The 18,608-nt window shown below is 39.8% G+C and overlaps 1 protein-coding gene across 5 annotated transcripts in view; it reads right to left on the bottom strand.

Annotated features, from left to right (window-relative positions):
* Positions 1 to 18,608, bottom strand: part of MCF2L2 (MCF.2 cell line derived transforming sequence-like 2) — a 260,855-nt gene that overhangs the window by 116,695 nt on the left and 125,552 nt on the right. For all 5 annotated transcript variants that reach the window (XM_027539953.1, XM_027539944.1, XM_027539970.1 and 2 more), the window contains 2 exons: positions 13,428 to 13,605; positions 5,288 to 5,379 (listed from right to left, as the gene is read on the bottom strand). In XM_027539953.1, coding sequence (XP_027395754.1) covers positions 5,288 to 5,379; positions 13,428 to 13,605 — 270 coding nt within the window. The remainder of the gene's footprint in view (positions 1 to 5,287; positions 5,380 to 13,427; positions 13,606 to 18,608) is intronic.

Below are 18,608 nucleotides of genomic sequence, written 5' to 3'. Positions count from 1 at the left end.
AGAGAGCTTGGCTGGGGAGCTCAAGATTTGGTGGATTCTTTGAATTTCTTATTATCTCTAAGAATGATCAGACTTCAAAACATCACAGAAAGTGAACAGTGAAATGTGCTTATAGTACACGTAGTTCTCTTGGTGAGAAACTGGTAAATGAAAGATTCTGGGATTCAGAAGGGTGAGAAAGCAATGAACTGAATTTGGCCATGATCTGTTATCATTTGGCAAAAAGATACATATTCAAGATTAGGAGAAGCTATTTAAGACCTAAATCTGACCTTCTTTCAGCTTCTTTTCATCTCTTATACAGATTATTCTATGTTTATTATGTTTATAAATAAATATAGGATTAAATAGGAAACTAACATTACTAAGAATCTTCTGTATGCCAGGCATCATGCTAGGTGCTTTCTATATATTACTCATATAATCAGCCACTTGGAGGAGGTCACTTTTTATCTGCATTTTGCAGAAGAGGAAAGTTAGAGGATGAAAGGTTAAGTAAATTGCTAGTTAGGTAGATTAAGTAAGTTATAATGTAGATAGGTTAAATTAGATAGAAAAGTAAATGCAAGATTAAGTAAACTGCTAATTTCAGATTCCAATTCAATCATTTACTGGATGTGTGAGCCCTGGGGAAACTCACTTAGTTTCTCCAAATCTCAGCAGCATCACAGATAAAAGAAAGGAGGGGTCACCTTCCTCACAAATTGAGGACTAGTGATGAAGTCAGGTATACATAGGACCCAGCATAATGTCTGGCCCTCAGTCAGTGTAGCAACCATTCCCTCACCTCAGTTTTCTTTCTACCTTGGCTTTTTATGCTTTTAAAAAAATTTTATGAAGGAGCCTGTTTGCTCAGAAGCCTGAAAAGGCCTTGCTATTTTAATAGGTGCCCAGAAACACTGTTCATGGTGCTCACGGCCAACAGCGCTTCCTTTTTCCTGAGGGTTGGTGTTCAAGAAAAAAACTCTCATCAGCCTTTGGCTTCCTTACAGCTTCAAAGGGGCAGTGATATGCACAGCCCAGGGAAAGCAGCCTCGGTGAGTCATGCTTTCAACTTCCAACTGGTGACATGAAAGACAGAAAGTAGCCACTTCACTACTGCCAGCAACCACAGCAAATGACTCCACTGTGGCTTTCCCAGAGACAGTGTCAGGGGGCCAAGCACATGCCTTCACAGCTGCCAGACTGCCCCATGAGTCTCAGTTGCCTCCTCAAATTGAGCTTGTCAAGTTCTTATGAACTGGCACACCAGAGATCCTCCTGCCACAGAACAGGGGACACCTTTTTTGGGAATGAATTCTCTGATGATGATAAAATTGTATCATGATCTTACCTGCAGGTAGTATCAGTGATTCCAGCAGAAATCATGAATGATTTGGGTTTAAAGCTTTTTTTTCCGCCCATGAGCATTTCCTCTTGAGGCAAGGAGGAACATTTATCACAACCTTATGATTCACTCTCCTAGACTGGCTGTGGCTTCATTTCATCTTTGAATTCCTGGCCTAAGGCTTAAAAGATGTCGGAATTGTTACCTGGAGGCAGATGCGTGTTCTCCTATCCTGGTCATCTGCTTTCGACAGTGATAAAACACAAGCATCAGTGATTGTTCTTGGTGTCATTCAACTTCCTTGTCCCTGCTTTGAACAATCCAGGCATGTATCTAAACCTTCTTTTCTAATTTACCTTTTTTCTTACTAGTTTTCTTACATATTTTAGAATGATGATTTTCCTGGTTATACCACCCACCTTGGGAAACACTAATTGCCTTTACTGATTCTAAATTGATTTCTAGGTCCAGGATTTGGGGCTTTAGTGCACAAATCTCCTATCTTCCTACTTATATTGTTCATGACTGTGGATTCTGCTTACTCTTCTCATAGCTGTGGGCTTTAGAAGCAAAAGTCTGACATGCCACTGTTCTCCAAAATGAGGAAGTTTGGCAGCCTCTGTTCCTACTCTGCTTGCTTTTCTACCTTGACTGTTAACATATAAGTTCTTGTGAGAAAAGCCCTTCATTAAATGCCTAAACAAGGCAACAGCAAGGGAAAAAGCAACACAAGCACAGAAGGATGACAATAGCCTGTACCTGTGTCTGCTCAGGAGGACCTCTGCTGTTGGTGATCTGCCTAAACCCAGTGGGAACAAGCATCTTAGCAGGATGGGCTTGGAGCCTGAGTTAAACAAACAGCACAGCAGAAGGAAGAAATCAGAGGTTTGGTGGTCAGAGTTTTCTGAATCCTACTCAACATTTTCCAACCCTGTTGGCCTCTGTCTATAGCCACCCCTGTTCCTGCACTGTTTATTTTTACCAGTATGTAATATCAGAGTCGGAGAAGGCAATGGCACCCCACTCCAGTACTCTTGCCTGGAAAATCCCATGGACGGAGGAGCCTGGTAGGCTGCAGTCCATGGGGTTGCGAAGAGTCAGACACGACTGAGCGACTTCACTTTCACTTTTCACTTTCATGCATTGGAGAAGGAAATGGCAACCCACTCCAGTGTTCTTGCCTGGAGAATCCCAGGGACGGGGGAGCCTGGTGGGCTTCCGTCTATGGGGTCGCACAGAGTCGGACACGACTGAAGCGACTTAGCAGTAGCAGTAGCAATATCAGAGTAAATGATAAATATAGCTTATGGAAACCTTTGGCCTTAAATACTTTGAGGTTTTCCCTGAGGAAATGTGCTTTATTTTACTGACAATATTTCCTTTTTTTTTTCTTTTACAACAAATAAAACAATAGCACTCATATTGTTTATAATTATTGAAATAATTTACTCTAATTTGAATTCTTATATATGAGAACCTTTACATACTGACAACTCCCATGGCATCTTTATAAAGTATTGTAAACCTATGGCTGATTCATGTTTATGTTTGGTAGAAACCAACACAATACTGTAAAGAAATTATCCTTCAATTAAAAATAAATAACAAAAAAGTGTGCAGGTCATAAATATGCTGTCTAAAGATAGGCAAAGTAGGTCACAGAGATATGAAATGAGTTGAAATCACATTGTGAGTCAATGCAATGACATGTGAGTTCAGGTACCCAATCTGGGCTCTGGTGCACTTGACACAGACCTCACCTTCAGAGATGACATTCTCTGGAGACCAGGGTACAGAAAAGGGTAGATTGATGCTCAGTTTTGAAGGTGATCATAGTTAAAGCCTTTTTATATAACTTAATGATTTCACAGACTTCCTGAATGTCAAGTCAGGTAAAGTTTATTTACATTTGCCCATTCAAAAGTTGTTTGACCAAGACTGTATGATACTATGAATAATTATATGCCAACAAATTGGACAACCTAGAGGAAATTGACAAGCTTTTAGAAACATACAGCCCACTAAAACTGAATCAAGAAGAAATAGATAATCTGAGAAGATTGATCACTGAAAGTGAGATAGAATCCATAATAATAATAATGATCAAAACTCATTGCAAACAAAAGTCCAGGACCAGAGGGCTTCACTGGGGAATTCTAACCACACATACAAATAAGAACTTACATTGATCATTCTCAAACTTTTCCAAAAGGCTGAAGAGGAGGAAACACTCCCAAAGTTATTCTATGAAGCCACCATTACCTTGATACCAAAACCAGACAAAGACATTGACAAAAAAAAATTTTTTTATAAGACTGTATGAAGTTGCAAACTGTTTCCTAACTCTAGAAGACAGGGTGATGTAATACCTACAACTATTAGGGATGCTAAAACAGCAGTAACAGTGCCCTCGTCTGCCCGGAATACAGAAGGATGGCTGAACAAACACAGAAGAATGCAACTTTCTAAGGAAAGTCTGCTGGGAACTAGTTCCCACATTGTATCTGCCTCCAGGAAGAAGAGCCTGTGACTTGCTTTCTGCCTGACTCCTTAATGGTCAGTGGATTCTCTGTTGGGGGGACCTAGATTTGGACACATTAGGAATGATGAATATGAACCATTGGTGAAGTACATTTGAGCCCACAGCCTACTAGCTTGTGTTTCAGAACCATTCAGTCAGCCAGATATTTAATTTTTCAGTGAGGCAGAGGAAAGGGGATCTGTTCTGGGGTTGCTAAACAGCGATACATATTCATAATTCATTTTGCTTGGGTTTTTGAATATAGCATTACTGTACAATTATACAGTGCTTGGCTGTTTTCAAAATTTTCTATTGATGTTTAAAACAGTTTCAGGAGGTAGCTGTTGTTATTACCAGTTTTACAGATGAGAAACTGAGGTGTAGAGAGGTTATATTGCTTACATCTAGGTCTGCCAGATTCCAAAGCTTATGCTTTTTTGAAAAAAAAAATTTTTATTTTGCAATAATTGTAGATTCACATGAGTTTACAAATAAATGTACAGGTAAGTCCCATGAATTCTTCCCCCAACCTCCTCAAATGTTAACATCTCACACAACTAGAGTATAGTATTAAAAGCAAGAAAATGACTTTGACACAATCCACAGTGCTTATTCAGAGTTCATCAGCTGTGTGTGTGTGTGTGTGTGTGTGTGTGTGTGTGTGTGTAGCTGTATGCAATTTTGTCATGTTCTTATATAAAGCATACACTGTTCTACCAATTTTAAATATCAAGTCAGATTATAGGAATGAATAAAATGATTTTTTCTTCAATAAAACATTATCTACCAACAATCATGTACATTATGCTGTATGTGCTATGCTAAGTTGCTTTAGTCGTGACTGACTCTTTGCAACCTTATGGACTGTAGCCCGCCAGGCTCCTCTATCCATGGGATTCTCTAGGCAAGAATGCTGGAGTGGGTTGTTATGCCCTCCTCCAGGGGATCTTCCTGACCCAGGGATCAAACCCATGTCTCTTCTGTTTCCTGCACTAGTGGTTCTTTACTACTAGCACCACCTGGGAAGCCCCAGTTATGTATGACCAAACAGCTTTTCATTTTTAGTTGCAATTAAGAAAAGGAAGCAATTCTAAAAGCTCATCTCTTAGGAGCGCTAGACTGTGCTATGTGCCTTTATGGGCACATCTTCTGGGGGTGATGATAGATATAAAATAGGGAAACAATTTATTGGTTTATTGATAATTATGGCAGCAGGAAAAGGGGACAACAGAGGATGAGATGGCTGGATGGCATCACCGACTCGATGGACGTGAGTTTGAGCAAACTCTGGGAGCTGGTGATGGACAGGGAGGCCTGGCATGCTGCAATTCATGGGGTCGCAAAGAGTCGGACACGACTGAGCGACTGAACTGACTGACTGATGGCAGCACTCTTAAATATGTCAGAAATTTCTATCAGTAAAGGAAAGGTGATCTTACCTTGACTTCAGATTTAGTCTCATCATCTTCCTTTTCCTCTGAGTTTAAATCTGTCTCTGTATAAGGTTCCTCAGATGTTTTCTGATGAGGAACTAGAGAGATAAAGGAAACCTGCCATTAATTTGGCTAGTTGGCTAATAACTCAGAGCACTTAGCCTGACTTGGATCATGCTGATGTAGTTGATTAACAAAGCTTAATTGAGCTGCTACATATTTTCAAAATAGTAGATGAAATTGGAGGTGAAGAGGAGATGCAGAAAAGAAAGAGTCCTTGATCCCAGGCACTTGATCCAAAGAGAAAAAAGTCATACCCAACACCAAGGGAAAACATCAAACTGCAACCAGTCAATCAAGGTAACATGGTAAAAATGATAGTTTCCATCATTCCCATTTTTAAGGCCCAGTTAAAAAGTTGTTTTCTTCATGAAGTCTTCCTTAACTATTCTAAGCTTCATGGGTTCTATTTATATACTGATGCTTTAGCATTTTCATTTGCAATGTATAACATTGCACTTGATGTTGTTCTTGGATTGGAAGATTGAATTCTAGGTACCACATTCTACTGAGTATATTCTTTCCATTATACACGTAATTAATTAGTGATTATTAATAGAAAATTTGAAAAATACTAAAATCTTACCATTTAAACACACTATGATTATGTAAGAGGATAGGAATTGTTGCTAACCTAATGATCTAACAGTTGCATTCCAGAATTGATGCAATTGCATTTATTAGTGGACAGGATAACTGTGTGAAGAATCTGCTGAGTCTGGAGGAAATTGGGCAGGCTTGCTCTTACTCTTATGTCTCAATCATTCTCTCTCCCTCCTCTCCTTCCCACCAGGCACTAAGATGCCTGGGAAATAGCCGTCTTCAACCTCCATGGTCACTTGGCAGTAAGATTGGGATTTGGGGAGGAGAAGCCCTGGTTAGATTTGTAGCTTTCTAACAGTTTTACCAGAAGGCTGCCCTGGGGGTAATGACTACAAGACTAGTAAGTAAGTGGTACTTTACATTCTTACTGGTCACCATCACCACCCTTGTATATACAGTCCCTTTGGGAAACTCACAGGATACATGCGATTAACCCAGGACAGGATATGAACATTTCTAGGTCTGGTGGCCAAAATGTCATCCACCTAATGTCACCAATACCACCCAGATGCTTATGTGTGGCAGACTTGATGGAGGTTGACTGTCTTGCCTCCAGAGGCCCTCCCAAGCCTCTGTGAGCCAACTGGAAGCCCCTTGATCTTTCTGTGGGTTTTCTAAACATGTTACATTGAAATCTGTAGTGAAGTGCACAGATAGCTGCCCCAGGTTGTATGACTGCTGAATCTATTTTATAACAATGAACAACCCACTGGGCTCCTCGTTCTCTGCAGGATCTCTGTAACCTGAATGATTCTAGGCATAGTAACAGGAAGCTAGAAATGCATATACTGATTGGCAATACCCATGACTGAGAACCACTTCCCCTTAACTCTGTTAAGTACAGCAGTGAAGTTAAAGGCAAGGACGTGGGAGCAATGTTGCCAGAACTCAAGTTTTGCTCTTCCACATATGAAGCATACAATATTAAAGAGCCTTAGCTTCAGTTCACTTCAGTTCAGTCCTCAGTCATGTCCAATCTTTGTGACCCCATGGACTGCAGCATGCCAGGCCTTCCTGTCCATTACCAACGCCCAGAGTTTACTCGAACTCATGTACATTGAGGTGGTGATGCCATCCAATCATCTCATCCTCTGTCATCCCTTCTCCTCCCGCTCTCAATCTTTTGCAGCATCAGGGTGTTTTCACATGAGTCAGTTCTTCACATCAGGTGGCCAAAGTATTACAGTTTCAGCTTCAGCATCAGTCCTTCCAATAAATATTCAGGATTGATTTCCTTTAGGCTGGACTGGTTGGATCTCCTGCTGTCCAAAGGATTCTCAAAAGTCTTCTCTAACAACACAGTTCAAAACCATCAATTCTTCAGCACTCAGCTTTCTTTATAGTCCAACTTTCACATCCATACATGACTACTGGAAAAACCATAGCTTTGACTAGACAGACCTTGGTTGGCAAAATAATGTCTCTGCTTTTTAATATGCTATCTAGGTTGGTCATAACTTTTCTTCCAAGGAGAAAGTGTCTTTTAATTTTGTGTCAGCAGTCACCAATTGCAGTGATTTTGGAGCCCCCCCCAAATAAAGTATCTTACTGTTTCCACTGTTTCCCCATCTATTTGCCATGAAGTGATGGGACCAGATGCCATGATCTTCATTTCCCAAATGTTGAGTTTTAAGCCAGCCTTAATGTACTCCTTTCCTGATTTGGAACCAGTCTGTTGTTCCATGTCCAGTTCTAACTGTTGCTTCCTCACCTGCATACAGATTTCTCAGGAGGCAGGTCAGGTGGTCTGGTATTCCCATCTCTGTAAGTTTTCCATAGTTTGTTGTGATCCACACAGTCAAAGGCTGTGGTGTAGTTGATAAAGCGAAGTAGATGGTTTTCTGAAATTCTCTCACTTTTTTGATGATCCAACAGATGTTGGCAATTTGATCTCTGGTTCCTCTGCCTTTTCTAAATCCAGCTTGAACATCTGGAAGTTCACAGTTCACGTATTGCTGAGCCTGGCTTGGAGAATTTTGAGCATTACTTTACTAGCATGTGAGATGAGTGCAATTGTGCGGTACTTTGTCTTCAAGAAAATTGGAGATACCAAGGAAACATATGCAAAGATGGGCTTGATAAAGGACAGAAATGGTATGGACCTAACAGAAGCAGAAGATATTAAGAAAAGGTAGCAAGAATACACAGAAGAACTGTACAAAAAAGATCTTTATGACCCAGATAATCATGATGGTTTGATCACTCACCTAGAGCCAGACATCCTGGAATGTGAAGTCAAATGGGCCTTGGGAAGCATCACTATGAACAAAGCTAGTGGAGGTGATGGAATTCCAGTTGAGCTATTTGAAATCCTGAAAGATGATGCTGTGAAAGTGCTGCACTCAATATGCCAGCAAATTTGGAAAACTCAGCAGTGGCCACAGAACTGGAAAAGGTCAGTTTTCATTCCAATCCCAAAGAAAGGCAATGCCGAAGAATGCTCAAAGTACCGCACAATTGCACTCATCTCACACGCTAGTAAAGTAATGCTCAAAATTCTCCAAGCCAGGCTTCAGCAACATGTGAACCGTGAACTTCCAGATGTTCAAGCTACTTTATTGACTATGCCAAAGCCTTTGACTGTGTGGATCACAATAAACTGTGGAAAATTCTGAAAGAGATGGGAATACCAGACCACCTGACCAACCTCTTGAGAAACCGATATGCTGGTCAGGAAGCAACAGTTAGAACTGGATATGGAACAACAGACTGGTTCCAAATAGGAAAAGGAGTACATCAAGGCTGTATATTGTCACCCTGCCTATTTAACTTATAGCAGAGTACATCATGAGAAACGCTGGGCTGGAAGAAGCACAAGCTGGAATCAAGATTGCCCGGAGAAATATCAATAACCTCAGATATGCAGATGACACCACCCTTATGGCAGAAAGTGAAGAGGAACGAAAAAGCCTCTTGATGAAAGTGAAAGTGGAGAGTGAAAAAGTTGGCTTAAAGCTCAACATTCAGAAAACAAAGATCATGGCATCTGGTCCCATCACTTCATGGCAAATAGATGGGGAAACAGTGGAAACAGTGTCAGACTTTATTTTTCTGGGCTCCAAAATCACTGCAGATGGTGACTGTAGCCATGAAATTAAAAGACACTTACTTCTTGGAAGGAAAGTTATGATCAATCTAGATAGCATATTCAAAAGCAGAGACATTACTTTGCCAACAAAGGTCCATCTAGTCAAGGCTATGGTTTTTCCAGTGGTCATGTATGAATGTGAGAGTTGGACTGTGAAGAAAGCTGAGTGCTGTAGAATTGATGCTTTTGAACTGTGGTGTTGGAGAAGACTCTTGAGAGTCCCTTGGACTGCAAGGAGATCCAACCAGTCCATCCTAAAGGAGATCAGTTCCTGGGTGTTCATTGGAAGGACTGATGTTGAAGCTGAAACTCCAATACTTTGGCCACCTCATGAGAAGAATTGACTCATTGGAAAAGACCCTGATGCTGGGAGGGATTGGGAGCAGGAAGAGAAGGGGACAACAGAGGATGAGATGGCTGGATGGCATCACCGACTCAATGGACATGAGTTTGGGTGGACTCTGGGAGTTGGTGATGGACAGGGAGGCCTGGCGTGCTGCGATTCCTGGGGTCGCAAAGAGTCAGACATGACTGAGCGACTAAACTAAACTGAAGAGTATGTATGTGTGTATGAGGCCTTAGTGAATTAATATGCACAAAGTGTTTAGGTCTTGGTAAGCACTCACTATATTTTAGCTACTATTATATCCACAGACGGAGAAGGCAATGGCACCCCACTGCAGTACTCTTGCCTGGAAAATCCCATGGGCAGAGGAGCCTGGTAGGCTGTAATCCATGGGGTTACGAAGAGTCGGACACTACTGAGCGACTTCACTTTAACTTTTCGCTTTCGTGCTTTGGAGAAGGATATGGCAACCCACTCCAGTGTTCTTGCCTGGAAAATCCCAGGGACGGGGGAGCCTGGTAGGCTGCTGTCTATGGGGTCGCACAGAGTCAGACACGACTGAAGTGACTTAGCAACAGCAGCAGCATAGCCACAGAAGGGGGCTTCCCAGGTGGCACAGTGGTAAAGAATCTGTCTGCCAATGCAAGAGACACAGAAGATGCAAGTTCAATCCCTGGGTTGGCAAGATCCCCTGGATTGGAAATGGCAAGCCACTCCAGTATTCCTGCCTAGAAAACACCATGGACAGAGGAGTCTGACAGGCTGCAGCCCACGGGGTTGCAAAGAGTCAGACACAAATGGGCACACATAGCCACAAAAGAATGTTTTCACGTTCCTTGTGTACTTCAGAGAGGTTCAGAGTACCCAAGACACTTGGCTACCAAGAGTCAGAGCTGAGATTCCAGCTCCCACCTCTAAGTGGCCCTGACAATGTTCCTTACACTGTGAAATATAATACTTTATCTTGGCATGGACTCAGTTACTAAGGAGTCAGATGAATGTGTTCAACAATCCTGTTGTCAACCAGCTAGAATCCACACTCAGTGGTTAATCTCCAAAACAAAAGCATAGGAGCATTATACAAAATAAGCAAGTCGCCTGATCAAAGTCCACAGTACCTGTTCGGACATGTCAAAGATCTGTGGATCCTAGGATCATTAATTACTGTGAAGTCTTGTGTTTGAAAAGCTGAGAAACAATTTATCGTCGTGCTTTGTTTATTTGTAACAAATATATGTCCTTTAAAATAATGAGGGAAATCCAAATAATAATAATAATAATAATGAGGGAAGCAAAGTCATATAAAGGAGTATAATTAGCTTTGGGAAAGTGCCCTATATAAGAGGTCAAGAGAACCAAGCCCTGTTTCCAACCATCCAAGGATGTCTCTATGTGTGCATGTCTGTGTGTATCTGTGGTGTGCATGCATAAGTGTGTCTGAGTGTACATGTGTATGTGTGTGTGTGTGTGTGGAAAAATTCTGGAAAGAAATTCACAAAACTGTGAATTTAGTGAACTAAACACTAAAGTTATAACACTAAACTGTTATCAACTTTTTAATTCTAAAAAGCTTAATATGTGGTAGGAGACAGGGACTGTAAATTGTATTAAATGGAGAGTTATCAAAAGACCCCATAATTTTCAGATAAATAAAAACTGAAAGAATTTGTTGCAAACAGACCTGCAAAACAAGAAATGCCAAAGGAAGGTTTTCAGCCGGAAGAGACAAAATACAGGACGGTAATTCAATAAGGAATAAAGAACATCAGAAATGGTGAATAGGAAGTAAATATAAAATTATCTATATATTTGTTCCTTTTTTCGTCCTTTCTCCAAATTTTGTTGAAAGATATATGCCTGTTTACAGCAAAAATTATAACACAATATTGGGGTATGTAACATATGTTGACATAATATTTAGGATAAGAATAGCACAGAAGATGATTAAACGGCATATGCAACTATACTGTTGCAAATTTCCTGTATTTACAAAATGTGCTACAATATTAACTCAAAGTAGATTGTGAGAAATTAGGGATACACATGGTAATACCTAGAAGAAACACTGGGGGAAAAACAATGCAAAAAGGTATGTGTGTATGTATGTAAAAAGTCAGTAGAGGAATTAAAAGAGAATACTAAAAAATGGCTAACCTCAAAAAAGTCAGGAAAGGAGATAAGAGGAATAAAAAAAGTATGAGACAAATAGAGAAAAAATAATGAAATAGTAGCTCTAAATCCAACTATATCAATAATTACATATTATGTGAAATCAATTAAACACTCTAATTAGAAGATAGAAGTTAACATAATGTTTTTAAAAGGGAAGACCCAAGTAAAGCTGTCTATAAGAAATATACTTTAAAAATAAAGTCAGAAATAGAAGAATGAAAAAGTGTATCATGTAAACATTAAGCATAAAAAGCTGGAATGGCAATATTAATATCTGACAAAGTAGACTTCAATATAGGGCCTATTACTAAAGATAAGAAGGGAAAGAATGATATTTCATTATTATAAAACGGCCAATATATCTGCAAGATAAAATAATTATGAATCTGTGCATGCTTAATAAGTTTCAAAATACATGTGGCAACAAATTTTATATATATATATATATATATATATATATATAATATCCAAGCATGTTTACCCAGAATGCATGATTGTTTTAACATATAAAAATAAATCACTGTAATCCACCATATAAACCAATAAAGGAGAAAAATCATACATAGCGCTTCCCAGGTGGCACTAGTGGTAAAGAAACTGCCTGCCAATGCAGGAGACATAAGTGAGGCAATTTTGATCCCTTGGTTGGGAAGATCTCCTGGAGAAGGAAATGGCAAATCACTCCAGTATTCTTGCCTGGAGAATTCCATGGATAGAGGAGCCTGGAGGGCCATAGTCCATGTGGTTGCAAAGAGTCGGACACTGAGTTGCAAAGAGTCGGACACTGCAAAGAGTACTGAGCAACTACTAGTAACTAACTATATGCACCAAAGAGAGCATTTGAAAAATTCAACAATCATTCATGATAAAACTCTTAACAAACTGGAATAGAAGGGAACTTTCTCAATCTCATAAAGTACATCTGTGAAAAACTTACTGCTAACATATACTTCAAGGTGAACAATAAGTTCTTTCCCTACAAACTGGGAAGAATCATGTATGTCTGATCTTAACACTTCTATTCAATGTTCTACTAAAAGTTCCAGCCGTTATCATGGGGCAAGGGGGAAAAAAGCGTGAAGACTGAAACAGAAGTAAAACTGTCCTTATTTACAGATGATAGGATTACATTTCTATACAGAAATATATTCCTATTGATAATAGTTATATATGGTAAGTTCCATTTATCATACAGCTTTTTACAAGCATGACATATTTAAGATCTTTACACTCAAAACTACTAAATTGTTGAGGAAAATTAAAGAAGACCTAAATAAATGGAACATTATAACATTTATAAGTTGAAAGATTGAACATTGGTGAGATAAGAGTTCTCCCCAAACTGAACTATATATTCATTCAGTGATCTACATATTCATCCCAGGAGAAACTGAAAAGTGATTTTACAATTTATATGGAAATGAAAAGGACCTAAAATAGCCAAAACAATCTTGAAAAATAACAAAGTTGGAAGACTTATATTACCTAATCTCAAGTCTTATTAGTAGGCTATAGTAATCAAGACCATGGAGGACTGATGTAAGGACTCATCTTTTTATTTTTTTCAAAGAACCAATTTTACCATTCTTTTGCTAACAGAATCTTGTTGGCCTTTTAAAGGTTTTTAATGAAGCTTTTTTTATGCTAATCGTATTCATGCATTTATATTGTTCTTCTACTAGACTGTGAACTTCTCCTGGCATCCAGGCATTCAGTTTTACCTAAATTTATAAGTCTTCAATGCCTGTACTATTCCATATCTTAAATAATATCTGTTGAAACAGTGACCATTATGCATCTTAAATAAGCATAATCTAAATCCTCATGAGCATGGATGAAACATAAAACCACAAAACTTCCTTCCCCAAGTAACTCACCCAAAGTGGAGGGCTGGCTGATTTTTGGTGATGCCCATTTTGGGGAGGACTCAGGATGGGGGGCCACGGGTTGCACTGGGCGAGTCTGTCTGGCTGCCAGTTTCATCAGACTCATTTGTCTCTTGTGAAATATTTCCTGCACATCGCTCAGCTTCTGCAGGACTTTCTGGGCTTTAGTCTATGGGGAAAAAAAGTAGATCATGAGCTGGTGGCTCTGTACTTAATCTGAGAACAGGAGGCATTCCCTTTCTCTCATCTTCCCCTCTTCTCTGAGCATCCATATGGAGGTCATTGCATATCTTGCCTTGTACAGAATTGTGATTCTAAGAGCATGTATCTCCCACTTGATTGTCAGTGGTTGTATTCTTTTCACCACTGTATCTCCAGCACCTGGAACACTGCCAGGCACCGAGGGATTCAGTTCAGTTCAGTTCAGCTCAGTTCAGTCACTCAGTCGTATCCGACTCTTTGCCACCCAATGGACTGCAGCAGGCCAGACTTCCCTGTCGATATCACCAACTCCCAGAGCTTACTCAAACTCATGTCCATTGAGTCGGTGATGCCATCCAACCATCTCATCCTCTGTCGTCCCCTTCTCCCACCTTCAATCTTTCCCAGCATCAGGGTCTTTTCAAATGAGTCAGTTCTTTGCATCAGGTGGCCAAAGAATTGTAGTTTCAGCTTCAAAACCAGTCCTTCCAATGAATATTCAGGACTGATTTCCTTTAGGATGGACTGGCTGGATCTCCTTGCAGTCCAAGGGACTCTCAAGAGTCTTCTCCAATACCACAGTTCAAAAACATCAATTCTTTGGCACTCAGCTTTCTTTATAGTCCAACTTTCACATCCATACAGGACTACTGGAAAAAACAAAGCTTTGACTAGATGGACCTTGGTTGGCAAAGTAATGTCTCTGCTTTTTAATATGCTGTCTAGATTGGCCATAACTTTTCTTCCAAGGAGCAAGCATCTTTTAATTTCATGGCTGCAGTCACCATCTGCAGTGATTTTGGAGCCCCCCCAAATAAAGTCAGCCACTATTTCCACTGTTTCCCCATCTATTTTCCATGAAGTGATGGGACCAGATGCCATGATCTCAGTTTTCTGAATGTTGAGTTTTAAGCCAACTTTTTCACTCTCGTCTTTCACTTTCATCAAGAGGCTCTTTAGTTCTTCGCTTTCTGCCATAAGAGTGGTATCATCTGCGTATCTGAGGTTATTAATATCTCTCCCAGCAATCTTAATTCCGGCTTGTGCTTCATCCAGTCTGGCATTTCTCATGATGTACTCTGCTATAAGTTAAATAAGCAGGGTGACAATATAAAGACTTGACGTACTCCTTTCCCAATTTGGAATCAGTCTGTTGTTCCATGTCCAGTTCTAACTGTTGCTTCCTCACCTGCATACAGATTTCTCAGGAGGCAGGGCAGGTGGTCTGGTATTCCCATCTCTCAAAGAATTTTCCACAGTTTGTTGTGATCCACACAGTCAAAGGCTTTGGCATAGTCAATAAAGCCGAAGTAGATGCTTTTCTGAAATTCTCCCGCTTTTTTGATGATCCAACAGATGTTGGCAATTTGATCTCTGGTTCCTCTGCTTTTTCTAAATCCACCTTGAACATGTGGAAGTTCATGGTTCATGTACTGTTGAAGCCTGGCTTGGAGAATTTTGAGCATTACTTTGCTAGCGTGTGAGATGAGTGCAATTGTGAGGTAGTTGATCATTCTTTGGCATTGCCTTTCTTAGGGACTGGAATGAAAACTGACCTTTTCCAGTCCTGTGGCCACTGCTGAGTTTTCCAAATTTGCTGGCATATTAAGTGCAGCACTTTCACAGCATCATCTTTTAGGATTTGAAATAGCTCAACTGGAATTCCATCCCCTCCACTAGCTTTATTTGTAGTGATGCTTCCTAAGGCCCACTTGACTTCGCATTCCTGGATGTCTGGCTCTAGGTGAGTGACCAGACAATCGTGATTATCTGGGCATGAAGATCTTTTTTGTATAGTTCTTCTGTGTATTCTTGCTACCTATTCTTAATATCTTCTGCTTCTGTGAGGTCCATACCATTTCTGTCCTTTATTGTGCTCATCTTTGCATGAAACATGCCCTTGTATCTCTAATTTTCTTGAAGAGATCTCTAGTCTTTCCCATTCTGTTGTTTTCCTCTATTTCTTTGCACTGATCACTGAGGAAGGCTTTCTTATTTCTCCTTGCTATTCTTTGGATATTCAAATGAGTGTATCTTTCCTTTTCTCCTTTGCCTTTTGCTTCTCTTCTTTTCACAGCTATTTGTAAGCCCTCCTCAGACAACCATTTGGCCTTTTTGCATTTCTTTTTCTTGGGGATGGTCTTAATCCCTACCTCCTGTACAATGTCACAAACCTCCGTCCATAGTTCTTCAGGTACTCTGTCTATCAGATATAATCCCTTGAATCTATTTCTCACTTCCACTGTATAATCATAAGGGATTTGATTTATGTCATACCTGAATGGTCTGGTGGTTTTCCCTATTTTCTTCAATTTAAGTCTAAATTTGGCAATAAGGAGTTCATGATCTGAGCCACAGCCAGCTCCCGGTCTTATTTTTGCTGACTGTATAGAGCTTCTCCATCTTTGGCTGTGAAGAATATAATCAATCTGATTTCGGTGTTGACCATCTGGTGATGTCCACGTGTAGAGTCTTCTCTTGTGTTGTTGGAAGAGGATGTTTGCTATGACCAGTGTGTTTGCTTGGCAAAACTCTACTAGCCTTTGCCCTGCTTCATTCTGTACTCCAAGGCCAAATTTGTCTATTACTCCAGGTATTTCTTGACTTCCTACTTTTGCATTCCAGTCCCCTATCATGAAAAGGACATCTTTTTGGGGTGTTAGTTTTAGAAGGTCTTGTAGGTCTTCATAGAACCATGCAACTTCAGCATTACTGGTCGGGGCATAGACTTAGATTACTGTAATTTTGAATGGTTTGCCTTGGAAACAAGCAGAGATCATTCTGTCATTTTTGAGATTGCATCCAATTACTGCAAGTACTTCAGACTCTTTTGCTGACTATGAGTTAATATATGCTGAGTGGTTAAATGCTCACTAAGGCAAATCCATTCATGGTAGAAAAGGATGTCACAGGCCAACTTACAGAAGAATGATTCAAAATGAGAAATGTAACCTGAATAAAGGCCCTGGTGGAAAAAAGACTGTAAGTATTGTAGGGGAAAGAGTAGCTAAATTTTGAGGCAGGATCAAGGGAACCACAAGGATGTGTGATGAAAAGGATACACATTTAAATTTTATTCTGCAAGACCTCTTCTCTCTATATAAGTAGGAAAGAAATAAACTGATCAAGTACCAGGGAAAGATGGATCTCAAACATGTTCTCACAAGGGACTATGTGCCCTAAGGCAAAGGTTCAGAAGAACAAAAAACCAGAACTGTTTCACCTGGGTTTCCCCAAGGCCTGAATCCAGCTGAAATACATTTCTTTCAGCATGATGTCCCTTCAGCTCTGGTGGGTCAAGGAAGTGGGTAGCTTTCTCTTTGTCATGCTGACTCTGACATCCATCTTTTGGATGATTTTAACCACCAAAGAAGGGACTCAGAAGAGCTGAAACACCATAATCCATGCAGGGTGGCCTGAGGATGCCAAATTCCAAAAGTACAGGCTCAGCACACATCCAGGGGGGTTGCCACATTTTGCAACTGGAAAAAGTAAATTTGTCTTTTCTATGCTGAACCATCTTCTGAGGAAAGAGCAAAGATCCCTGAGGACTGGAATGTTAGCTATAGAACAACTCTTTCCCTATAGCCTAAGGCCCTGTCAAGGCTGACCTCTGCACTAAAATCTGAGTCAGGTCTCACTTATCGGAGGATCTGAAGGCAGACCTGAACTGTCCATCTGGTACCCACTGGCCACATGTGGTTAGTGAGCACCTGGAATACAGCTAGTCTGAATTGAGCTGCATTGTTTAAATACACACTGGATTTTGAACATTTACTTGAAAAAAGAACATAAAATATCTCATTAAAATATAATTAATTATACAACAGTGATTTTATGTTGAAATATTTTGCACAAAGGTGGAAAAAAACATTATTAAAATTGATTTAATTTGTTTCTTTTTATTTTTTAAAATGCAACTACCAGAAAATCTTGAATTACATATATGGTTTACATTATATTTCTATTGAAAAGTTTTGATCTAGACCACAGATTGGCAATTTTTTTTTAAAAGGACGAAACAGTAAATATTTCAGGCTTTGCAGATCGTCTAGTCGCTGATGAATCTGCCAAACTTGGTTATTTTAGCAGAAAAGCAGTCATAGATGATAGATAATACATAAATGAAAGTGAGCAACTGTGTTCTGATAAAACTTGATTTATAAAAATAGGTAGCAATCCCTTATGATTATACAGTGGAGGTGACAAACAGATGTACTCCTTTCCCAATTTTGAATGATCTTCATGTTCATGGAACATTGTTCCATGTCCAGTTCTAAGTATAAGTTACTTCATGGAAAATATAAGGAGAAATAGTGGAAGCACTGACTGATTTTATTTTCTTGGGCTCCAAAGTCACTGCGGACAGTGACTGCAGCCATGAAATTAAAAGACGATTGCTCCTTGGAAGGAAAGCTATGACAAATCTAGACAGCATATTAAAAAGCAGAGATATCACTTTGCCAACAAAAGTCTATATAGTCAAAGCTACGGTTTGTATGGTTTGTAGTCATGAGAGTTGGACCATAATGAAGGCTGAGTGCTGAAGAATTGATGCTTTCAAACTGTGGTGTTGGAGAAGACTTTTGACAGTCCCTTGGAGGGCAAGAAGATCAAACCAGTCAATCCTAAAGGAAATCAACCTTGAATATTCCATTGGAAGGACTGATGCTGAAGCTGAAACTCCAGTACTTCGCCTCCTGATGTGAAGAACTGACTCATTTGAAAAGACCCTGATGCTGGGAAAGATTGTCATTTCCTCCTCCAGGGGATCTTTCTGACCCAGGGATTAAATCCACATCTCCTGCATCTCCTGCATTGCAGGCAAATTATTTACCACTGAGCCACTGGGAAGCTTCCCATTAAATCTGTTAATATTTGCTTTATAGATTTAGGTTTTCCTGTACTAGGTGCATATATGTTAATAAGTTATACCCCTTTTATATTCTTGTATTGATCCCTTTATCATTA

The sequence above is a fragment of the Bos indicus x Bos taurus genome, chromosome 1 (assembly GCF_003369695.1).
Source record: "Bos indicus x Bos taurus breed Angus x Brahman F1 hybrid chromosome 1, Bos_hybrid_MaternalHap_v2.0, whole genome shotgun sequence".
In the NCBI taxonomy this organism is placed as follows: Eukaryota; Metazoa; Chordata; class Mammalia; order Artiodactyla; family Bovidae; genus Bos; species Bos indicus x Bos taurus.
Note: the sequence above shows the minus strand (reverse complement) of the source record. Positions and strands in the feature narration are given on the sequence as shown.